Raw genomic sequence first — 12,098 nt, 5'->3', positions numbered from 1 at the left:
AAGGGAAGGAAAAGATGTGGTAGAAAAAAGTGTACAAGCAATAGGGAAAACCGCACTCTGGAGAGGATTGTGAAACAAAACCCTTTCAAAAATGTGGGGGAGATTCACAAAGAGTGGACTGCAGCTGGAGTCAGTGCTTCAAGAACTACCACGCACAGACTTATGCAAGACATGGGTTTCAGCTGTCACATTCCTTGTGTCAAGCCACTCTTGAACAAGACACAGCGTCAGAAGCGTCTCGCCTGGGCTAAAGACAAAAAGGACTGGACTGCTGCGGAGTTATGTTCTCTGATGAAAGTACATTTTGCATTTCCTTTGGAAATCAAGGTCCCAGAGTCTGGAGGAAGAGAGGAGAGGCACAGAATCCACGTTGCTTGAAGTTCAGTGTAAAGTTTCCAGTCAGTGATGGTTTGGGGTGCCATGTCATCTGCTGGTGTTGGTCCACAATGTTTTCTGAGGTCCAAGGTCAACGCAGCCATCTACCAGGAAGTTTTAGAGCACTTCATGCTTCCTGCTGCTGACCAACTTTATGGAGAAGCAGATTTCATTTTCCAACAGGACTTGGCACCTGCACACAGTGCCAAAGCTACCACTACCTGGTTTAAGGACCATGGTATCCCTGTTCTTAATTGGCCAGCAAACTGGCCTGACCTTAACCCTATAGAAAATCTATGGATATTGTGAAGAAGAAAATGCGATATGCCAGACCCAACAATGCAGAAGAGCTGAAGGCCACTCTCAGAGCAACCTCGGCTCTCATAAAACCTGAGCAGTGCCACAGACTGATCGACTCCATGCCACGCCGCATTGCTGCAGTAATTCAGGCAAAAGGATCCCCAAATAAGTATTGAGTGCTGTACATGCTCATACTTTTCATGTTCATACTTTTCAGTTGGCCAACATTTCAAAAAACATTTTTTTGTATTGGTCTAAAGTCATATTCAAATTTTCTAAGATACTGAATTTGGGATTTTCATTAGTTGTCAGTTATAATCATCACAATTAAAAGAAATAAACATTTGAAATAAATCAGTCTGTGTGTAATGAATGAATATAATATACAAGTTTCACTTTTTGAATGGAATTACTGAAATAAATCAACTTTTTGATGATATTCTAATTTTATGACCAGCACCTGTACATAGCCTAAACCATAACATTCATCATCATCATCATTATCTTCCGCTTATCCGGGGCCGGGTCGCGGGGGCAGCAGTCTAAGCAGGGATGCCCAGACTTCCCTCTCCCTAGACACTTCCTCCAGCTCTTCCAGGGGGACACCGAGGCGTTCCCAGGCCAGCCGGGAGACATAGTCCCTCCAGCGTGTCCTAGGTCTTCCCCGGGGTCTCCTCCCGGTGGGACGGGACCGGAACACCTTCCCAGGAACCATAACATTCAGAATATCTATATCCATTTTTAAACTTGAGTGTAACTTTTACTTCAAATTTTGGATTTGCTTATGTTGTTTTTGTTTTAATTGCTGTTTCTTTTTGCCGGACCACATAAGCGGAGCCGTTCAGGAAGAGTGAATGTCACTGACTGACTGACTGACTGGCATGCCTGGTTGCTTCTCTGGTTTCACTTGCTTTGAGAATGTAAACATATGTTCACATTTGAAACAAGTCTCTGAAAGAGGGATAAGGTAGAAAGAACATCTGTATTATGGTTTTAGTCAACAGCCCAGTTTACACCTGTAGTTAGAAAGTGTCCTTAGGTCCTGATCTTGGTCCAAAACTGACCTGATCTTACCTATTTAGACTTATAAGATACGATAACAAACAGATAACATCTGTGAATGTAGTCACAAACAGAATGTGGACAAATTCAGGACAAACAGAAATGAGAAAATATGGTCTAAACAGACCTATAATTACAATGAATTTGTTCAATATTATCCTTCATCCTAACAAATAATTTCACGGACAGATAATTAAACTTTTACAGATCAATACACAGGATGAAGAAATCAAAGGCCTTGCTGAAAAGATCCTCTGGGAACACTTGAATCATTCAATAGCTGAACAGACATTTTCTCAAATAATTAACAGTTTTTTATTCACTATATGATGACAGTTAAACAAATATAGTTAATCACAGATTGTAATTTAACATTTGACAGTATTTTCTTATGTAAAACAATATATTTCTTATAGAAATCCTGATATAATTGTGTCCCTCAAATATTTGGTACAATTGTTTGCTGAATGTTCTGATATGGAAACTGGCTATTTTTAAGGTAATTTCTACATGTACCTTTCACACATGATTGCATCACTTCCTGGAATGTCTCTGAATTCTTCTTCTATTGCTGGTGTTTTGAAATTCAGGTTTTTATGATGTCAACAAAAGTAAAATTGTTTACAAATGTTTGTTGTATCAGATAACATAAAAGTTAAGGTAGACTATGTTTAGTCCAGTGTTAGTCCTACTGGTTTTCTGTTAAGTCCAGTGTTCAGGCCAGTTGTCCCTCCACTGATTTGCGTGGTGTGGATATCAGACGAAGGAGTCTGTTGGTGTGGATGGTAGAGTGAGATCCTGTCAAAAGAAGGTTAGAATGAATCCAGCACATTGACCTAACACTATATAATGGATTAGTTTACGATTTAGGAACATTTCACTGGTTCCAGTGGACTATCAAAAACGTTATAGACAGGATATTCAAATGTTATTTGAGAAGGTGGCAACGGTCTAAGTAAATGTGATTATTTATAATAAAAATAACAACCCCGCATTTCACAACCTCCGCAATCCCAAACAGCTTAATAGTCATCTTCTGCTTGGTGAATAATGTAGCTGTTTTTCTTAGGAGTGTAAACATTTTGCCATATACTATGTTCACATGATAAAAGGGGTCAAATTCCAACAAATGTCCTCTCAACATTTATTCTGTCTATATACTTGTCGGGACCTGTAATCCATTTGTCCCTGTTCTTGGTCTGGATGCTGTCTGTGCTCTGCTGGTTTAGTATTTTGTAGAAACTAAAGTATAAGATTGTGTAATGTTGACTAATTCACACATTTTTCAAAACAAGCTTATTCCTTAAATACTCACAGAGAACAGTGGATTTATAAAACTGTTGTCGACGCTGTCAGGGATCAGTTTAAACTGAAGAGAATGATGAAAAAGTAGTCATTAGCAGTAATATAATTGTTGACATTTATGTGACTTAATTATCATAATCTCAACATAATCTCAATCTCAACATAAATAATATTTCAAACATAAACATAGCCATGACGATCATATTCATGTATTCACCATAAAGGCATTTCTCCCTGAGGGATCCTTAAGTATATATCATTTTTGAAAGATTAGTAGGCAAGTGAGATTTGTTCTGAACATTACTATCCAGAAGGAGCTCAGGAATTTGCTTTGAGTGCTAAACAAGACACTAGTAACATCAGAACAGCTACAGAAGGGCAAGTGAGTTCTGTTTTGCTTCATTTCGCAAAGATTCCATGGTTCAATTGTTAAAATTGCAAGTTTACTAGAACATTGGAGAACACAGTATTTGCGTGGCAGGTAGCTGTCTGCCTGTATAATGTATATTCTACATGATCAGAAGTGTTCTTTTATCGGTCTTATAACAGCTTAAACTTAAATTAAGTTACTGACCTGTTGTTCTGAAAAAACCTACTTGTAATTAGTACAGCCAGGTACAGAAGACCTTATTATGTGCATTACCAAAGTTGGTTTATCAAAACAAGTGTCGTTTTATAAAGTTTATTTTTCTGTCATGCCCAATCACCTTTCACCTGTCCGTTCTTGTTGCCTCACTCCAATGTGTTCCCGGTTCTCTTGATTACCATTTGTGCATTTAACCTGTGCCTTCTGTTTGTCTTGTGTTTTCGTGGCACGTCTTCCCACGTCTCCATGCCTTTCTATCATTCTAGTATGCTCTGTTTGCCCTCCTGTGTACCGATCTCCTGCTGGCCCCCGACTACGACTCTGGCAACCATTTGATGGCCTGGTACGCCCTACAGCCTTAACCCCAACCAAGATCATCTGTCTGTGCCTTACTACTCCCCATCCGTGTACCGAACCTTTGCCTGGCCCTGACCCGCTCCTGTTTTCTTCTTAACGGAAACACTGTTGCATCAGATCTTCCTGAGTCTATGTCTCCATCTCTGGTGAAATTAGGATTCTTTGGTTTTATATGGATTTTTTGGAAGCCTAAGGATGACCTGTTTCATTTGCATTCAGAGCTCCTTTGACCGCATGTTGTGGGTTCACAGCAACAGCTTCCAAATGTGAATGCCACACCTGGAATCAACTTCAGGCCTTTACCTGCTTAATTGATGAGGTAATAATGAAGGAATAGCCCACACCTGTCCATGAAACTGCTTTTGTCCAATTACTTTTGGTCCATTAAAAAAGAGGGGGCTACATATTAAAGAGTTGTAATTCCTAAACCCTTGCTCCAATTTGGATGTGAATACCCTCAAACTGCACTTTTAGCCCATATTCATTATTTAACTGAAACTAGAATTTATTTTTGTAAACAGCTGAAATAACAGAACTTGTGTCAGTGTCCAATTATTTCCAGACCTAACTGTATCATGGCTAAAATTAGTAATTAGTACATAAAGAAGGTGAGCTATGGTGAAATTCCCCTTTAACACCTATGGTAATTTAAAAGTATGGTATACACACGTAGATTTGTACAAAACTACAATTACAGTACATGATGGCAGATAATTTTCCCAATGAACACTGTCTAATTTACATGTATTTTCTCCATGGATACCTTAAGTGATGTGTCTGCAACCGGTTCTTTGGGAGTCACCACCTCACCAGAGTCAGAAGAACATTCTGCATTGCCAAAGGTCCCCTAAAATGGCAGGTGGTTAGAATAGCCTGTATATCTTAGTAGCCTGTATATCTTCAGTTGAGTTTGCATGTCAAATGTTGTCAGTTACATTTAAAAGGTCAGTTAACCTTAGGTCAAAGGTAAGCTGTATTTAAAAATAACTATTTCAATATTTACCTCCTTGACTGAGACCATGTAAGCAGGAGTGGCACCAGCTTTGGGCTCGGGGCCAGCTACCACATGGACCACATCAGGTTCAGCATACAAAGGGTTCTCAAGGTTTTCCTATAAAACCAAGGAAAAAAATATTTAGGACAACCATAAAGACACAGTCAACAGCGTGATCCTGTGGTAAAACTACCAACTCCATGCATAGGGTTCAGAGACCAGGGTTCAATATCCATCTCTACTCTTCACCAACATGGCTCCTGCTTATCTTAAACTCTTCGATTCCTATGGTCTATAACAGCATTAAAAAATATGTTAGGAGAGGGAGTGGTAACAGCGAGTGTCCAAAGAAAATGTTTTTTAGATTGATTATGAAGTTAATTGGCCATCTTTCCTGATCAAAAGAAGGCACAATAAAGGTTTGGCTTGTCATTTGTGTTCGTCTTATTTATTTACAAAGCTGCATCACATGTGCTAGGCTACTTCAGTTACTAAGTAACAGCCCGAAAATCCTTCTCCCGGGGGAAACTCAGAGTTTAGAATTTTTGTTCTGCAAACAAAAAAGTAATCTGCATCGTTGAAACTGCACCATATTCATTCAGCTCACAAAGCGCACCAAGACAAATTTTTTGTACTGAACGGTACAGATAAGTGTAGCGCTTATTATGTCGCAATTTTATACAATTGATCAAAAACCCTGGAAGAAACAGTTCGACATCTTAAAGCAACCACATGTTGTCTCAGCACACTTTTTAAAAACTATTTTTAATTCTAGAACAATAGATCTGCAGCAAATAATTAATGTCTCTCTTCAATTAGGCATTTTCATAGTCTCTGCCATTAAGCCTCTCCTAAACCATAAAAGGAAACAGGCAAGCCTAGTTCAGCCGGCCCGTGATTAGAAGTAATGAATGTTGTTGTACCTGGCTGGTTTGGACCCGCGGTTTTCCATGTGGCAGACTGTGTCTTTAACCATTCCACTATTTAAACAGTGGGAATGCAACTTGTACCTCTGCAATTAAATGTTTGCTGAAATAATGTGGATAACAGGACATTTATTAACGCAACATTTATTTGCGCAACTAAAATGTACTCTTGAACAAAGATTGAACTATAAGTACTTACTTTGCAGGTAATGGTGAAGTACGTACTCTTTTGTATATAGTAAGCCAGTATTGGGACCGATTGGGACATACTACCTCGTTATAAAATTAGATCATTCTATCAAGAATAAACAACATACAAAGTTTGAATATTTCGCTAGACACCGTTAAGCATTGTGTTAAGCTAACTAACGTTCCTTATTAAGTATACTTCCACCACAAATTGCATCTATGAACTGTATGGCTTATGCCACTGGCCGTTTTAACAGCTTATTAGCCAGTAATAGGCTTACAAGTATCAACTTAATAATTGGAATAGTCATAAGAATTGAGCAATTGCTAGTGAGACAGAATATGAACTTCACGCTGCCAAAGCTATTTCCTTTCAGGGCACAACAACGTAAATTTTTCTTTCATTCCTGAATTACATCAATATAGGTGATGATAACTGACTTTTTCGTCAAGCGAAAAGACGAATCATGGAAACACCTCCTCTTTTACTGTGCAAGGGGTTGCGGTCTACAGCACCCTAAAAAGCATGCACGGATGCGTACTTCAAAAATCCAACAGAAATAGTCACAATATAACTGTAACATTTTTATTTCAGGCTTACTATAATGTAGCTAATGAAGCTTGTAGCCAGTGAAGTTTTTGTCTTATCTGAACAAATCCTAATGGATACTTTTTTCTGTCAGTGGCGAGGATTGAAAACCGGTCGCCCACATGGCAATCTGTGTCTCTAACCACTACGCTATTTAACAAGGGATAGCCAGTCAGTCAGTCACTCACCCACCCACTCACTAACTCGCTTAGTAAGAGACATTCGCTCTTGTCTGGCACCACTTACGTGAAAAGAGAACACTGGATGCATTTATATTGAACAACTATACAGTAGACCTTTATCAAATCTCCCTTTTATAGCCAAGATCATTGAGAAGGTTGTCTTCAATCAACAATTTTGTGAAGTCAAGTGGTCTCTTAGACAAATTTCAGTCAGGCTCCCGACCTCACCACAGCACTGAAATGGCTATGATATATGGCTGAATACTGATTTGGATAAAATAACAGTTCTGGTTCTAATAGATCTCAGTGCTGCATTTGACACTTTAGATCACTGAACATTTTTAAACAGGCTGGAAAATTGCGTAGGACTCTCTGAGGTAATTCAGTTTGAATTCCATCACTAAGATTACTCAGCTTATAATTCTTTTACATATTTCATCAAATCACCCTCAATCTATATCCATGTTTTTACAGTAAAAAAGGAAGACATGATGAGATTTTCACTATTTAATACGCAATAAAATCGTTAGATAAGGACATTGTTTTTTATCTTCTTCAAGGAAATAAACAAGTTGGTGTATAACGAGAAAGAAACCAGCAGCCGCAGCTTTGAGGAACTAATTGGAAGGTGTTCTATTTGAGCGGAGTTTGTGTGGGTGGATCTTCCCTGGGCGGACTGCAGACAGACCCTTCTCGTTTGATTGCCTGATCACGTCCATTAGTGTATTCGTCAATGGCAATGATGATAAGCAATTTAAGCCTTGTTCATTCTCAATAGTTTCAGGGTGGGTGTCTAGCCTTCAACTGAAGAACATGTTTCAGCCTGTTTGGCAGACTACCAGTCAATCTACAAAGAAAGGTGTTTGTTACATCCTGAATCTTCCTTCAAAGAAAGCATGCCAGAGGAGTGGGATGCATTTAGGAATAGTGTGGAACAGTTTTTGGTGTTCTATAATATAATGCTAATCTTGCTAGCTATGGCAGTGTTATTGTTAGCTTGATATTCAACAAAGTTTTGGTCTTTCTTGCCTCTCGACCGGAGATCCATGGCTTAATGGATTATCCGCCAATGTTAAAATAATGTTTCAACTTTGTTGTTCAGATAATAATAAGATCATTTTGGGCCCCACTGCTGGTTTATGTCTGCTTAGATTTGAAACATCACATGCTGCTGCAAACACGTAAATGTTTGAATTCAATTGAATCTACAAGCATTTCTTAATGTACAACATTTTATACTATTGTAAATCAGCTTCCTCAGCCCTTGAAATGTAAAAATTGTATTGACTATTAAAATTATGTTTCATTGGACATACCACTTTGAGGCTTAAATCCAGTTCACTCCCCTCCTCCTTTGATGGCCCAGAACTTTGAGACGGGAAACCTCTGAAAACGTCAAACAGAGTTCACAGTATTATTAAAAGGATTGGAAAACATATATTACCTATGGAGGACAAAACCTGCCAAAATCCTCTCGGTTTGGACATACGCACTGGCATTGAAATCATCTTGTTATCCCCATCAGAACCCTTGTGAAAGACCCTCAAAGATGCACCGTTTTTTTTAGCCTATTCAGAATTTCCTCTCAGTTTTTCTATAGGCTAACTGGCAGTACTTTGACCAGTGCTCATTCTTGGATTTTTGTAATTTAATAATTTAATTCTAGATACAAAATAACATCTGCATCAGTGTAGTGTAAGACGCAATCTGCATTTATCTTGAGAATAACATTTCATTCAGTTATGTTTCTAATCATAAATGTGACCGTGTCAGCTTATAGAGGAACATCATCTTTTTCTATACATGATAACCCATCCAGTTATAAATCTCAGTGCAACGTGTGGGTGATAACTTTTAAACTTGATTGCCCTTGCAAACATTATACCTTTTCATTAGGCATAGCTTGTCTTAGGCTGAGATGACATTGCCATCTACAATGTTGGAAGCCAGAGATTTTCACTAATCATGCTATTTACTTACGAAATAATTTGTGATAGCTATTATTTAACTATCACTTTAAACGTCAAGCTAAATGTAATCTAACATAACTAAGCCGTAGAATTGTAGACTACTTAAAAAGCGCTGTCAAAAGTCAGTCAAGCCCAATGCGGTTATATTATTATCAGTGGATCCCAAGAATTAAAGTGTATAGAAAAATGTATTGAATGAACAACATTCATTTTCAATTTTCAATTGACAAGCTTTGAACGTAAAGTGGCAAATCCAAAGTAAACTAAATCTGGATGAACATGGTTATAAACCCTTTTTGAAAAAGTATAAGAATAGCATTATCGCCCTGCAGTATAATAAAATATGGCATAATTGTGCAATGTTCTGTTAGATTTAAGTGTATACACCACAGGTGTCGAACCGGTTCCACAAAGGGCCGAGTATCTGCAGGTTTTTGGTTTTTCCTATAAATTGGTTCCTAGTTCATACCTACACAACCAGGTGAGGGCAGAAACTAACCAATCAGTGACCTAATTAACCAATCAAGTACAAGGAGAGAGCAAAAACCTGCAGACACTCGGCCCTCCGTGGAACCGGTTTGACACCTGTGGTATACACTTAACAACTCAACACCAACACATTTAAAACAGCCTACATATCCCCTCCATTCCGATTAAAAGGTATAAATAATTGCATTATTAACTGCTGGCTATAATACCATGCGGGCTGATTTAAGGGTACAGATGTCGCTCATCTAATTCCAGCAAGAAGGTAGTCTGCGACAAGGCATGCCTCATTATACTGCGGTATACCGCGGCACGTTACAGTGCCATGCTGCTCAGACAAAAACATCAAATCTGTGAGAATGTCGATCTTCCCCTGAAATTCCTGTTATTGAAACGTGGTGTTTCCTGTTTTTACATGGCCAGAATAAAACATTCAAATTGGCGGAATATTGTCTACTATAATCCTATTCATGGATTGCTATGTTGTTGAAAAACTACCAACTGTTAGGCAACCTCTAACATTATTGAATCATAATTTAGATGTCGGATATTTTTGTAAGAACAATGTTTTTATTTCACTTCACCATGTTTTAATAAAGGTTTTAATAATTGTTTTACTTTGAAGAAATGAACTGTTATTTCCTACTCGTTAATCACAATTATTTAAACTGAAATAGGACCTGGAATTATTTGACTGGAATTATAGCTGTTGATTAAGACGATTAAGTTAATATTTATGTAGGCTAATTGCAGACATTTACCAAGCAAATATTACTTGTTGCTTCACTGATGCTACTTTTCTGCACAAATATTTCCTGAAGACTGCATCTGTTTCTTTCAATAAAAACTTTAAAGTAATAAGGAATTATTTTTCCCACCACATTTCTTTGATAAAGAACAATATGTCAGAGTAGACCAAAATAAAAATATAATATAAAGTATTTAACAGCGCATTTACATGAAATAAGTTTTGGTTGTTAAACGGGCAGCAGGCTACACGTTCAACCCATCATTGTATCATGAATATTTTCATAAATATAAATAATGTTCAAAAAAAAGAATTCTAATAAAATGGCATTTGAACTTAACGTGTTCATTTATTTAAAATGGACTAGAGTCAACTAATTACTGTGAATCACTCTACAATAACCCAAGGACAGAGAAGGGTGAGGCAACGCGCTTGTTACAGGACTGTCACATACCTAATCTGTTATTAACACTAGAACAGGTCTTTTAGATTAATTATATGAAGAAAAATGTCACTGTTTTTATTGAAGGTCTTATAAGAATAATAAGAATAAGAAAAAAAATGACACATGTTCAAAGAACACGTGCTATAGTATTTTCGTTTGTTTAATAAGGCTCTAAACATCTATAAAATGAAAATCCACCACATGTAAATTCTTGATAAATCCATTAGAATTTTTTATTACTAAGCCCAATACAGGTAAACTGATTTGCATAAAGGTAACCTAATATCAAAGACTTTGATGATTTACATAGGAAGCTTGATCATTTTCATGGATCTACAAAATAATCAGCAAAATTTAATATATTCAGACAGATTTTATGTTTCATATTTTGTTTCTTTCCTAATTAAAAAAGGAATTTCATGAATAAGATTGCAATACTAAGTTTAGAATGGAAAATGATTTTTTCCTGCTGCATGTGATCAACTATGTAATCAATAATATACATCTTCACTCTCATTGTTCGCATTCAACTACAAGGAGCATGATCTTTTATCTTTAATCTACCTGATTTCACCACACAAAAAAAACGCTGTATTTAGATGAGCGACATTTGTACAGAAGGCAGTATTTACCAGTATTAGGGACGAAGCACATGTGAACAGTAACATTTCTCTTACATTGCAGACCGCAAAAATGGTTAGAAAGGTTGGTACTGTAGGCTGCTGCGGTGTGACTTGACATTAAAAATAACATGTTTTTGATCTTGGTGCTGAGCTAATGTCTAACAACTTAATTTATGTAGTTGTTTTATGAAACCACGTAGAAGGCATGACTAAAGTTCAAAACAATGAAGAGACCTCAGCCAAACTGAAGAAAAACTAAATGTTAAATCACTGAGTAGTGAGACAAGCATGAAGGTAGGGCAAAACCTGAATATAAAGATCTATATTTGTTGGAACATCCAAATCACACCACTGAAATCATGGAACACTCTTTGCGGTCTCCCCTTTAGAATAAGACCATCCCCAAGGTTGTATTATGATGTAAGCCAGTTAGCCTACAGAAAAGAGGAGTTTTTGGAAAAAGAAGAGGTCCTTTTCTCCAGTTGAATAAGCTACAAAAATGGTGCATTTTTTCAGGCCTTTCATGGGGGTTCTGATGGGGATAATGAGTTGATTTCAACGCCAGTGCATAGGTCCAGACCTAGGGGAGTTTAGCTTAAGGACAAGGAAATACAGAAATAAATAAATACAGAAATAAAAGAAAATGGAAATGTATAAATACAGAAATAAAAGAATACAGAAATTAATAAATACAGAAATATATGGAATTATGGAAATGAATATAAAAATAAATACAGAAATGAATGATCAAGGAATTAAATAAAATAGGGAAATAATTTTGATTTACACAATTATATTTTTATGTGTGAATATATTTATTGATACATCTATTTATTTCTAATTTTGGCAGGTTTGGTCCTCCAAAATGACCCCCGTATTATGAGCGAACTTCACTTAAGCATTAGATTCCCCTTATGTCATGGGTAGTTGGGATAGTTTAAGTATCCCTTTAAAATCGAAC

General features: G+C 37.1%; 1 protein-coding gene across 1 annotated transcript in view; it reads right to left on the bottom strand.

Moving 5' to 3' along the window:
• Positions 1-1,840: 1,840 nt before the first annotated feature.
• Positions 1,841-12,098, bottom strand: part of lrp2b (low density lipoprotein receptor-related protein 2b) — a 94,023-nt gene continuing 83,765 nt past the window's right edge. Inside the window, exons 78-82 of the mRNA XM_029120088.2 lie at positions 8,182-8,251; positions 4,989-5,096; positions 4,749-4,832; positions 3,053-3,106; positions 1,841-2,535 (exon numbers count right to left, since the gene is read on the bottom strand). Of these exons, the coding sequence (XP_028975921.2) occupies positions 2,494-2,535; positions 3,053-3,106; positions 4,749-4,832; positions 4,989-5,096; positions 8,182-8,251 (358 nt within the window). The 3' untranslated portion in view covers positions 1,841-2,493. The remainder of the gene's footprint in view (positions 2,536-3,052; positions 3,107-4,748; positions 4,833-4,988; positions 5,097-8,181; positions 8,252-12,098) is intronic.

Source organism: Esox lucius, chromosome 5, assembly GCF_011004845.1.
Source record: "Esox lucius isolate fEsoLuc1 chromosome 5, fEsoLuc1.pri, whole genome shotgun sequence".
NCBI lineage: Eukaryota > Metazoa > Chordata > Actinopteri > Esociformes > Esocidae > Esox > Esox lucius.
This window is presented reverse-complemented; position numbering and strand designations above follow the sequence as displayed.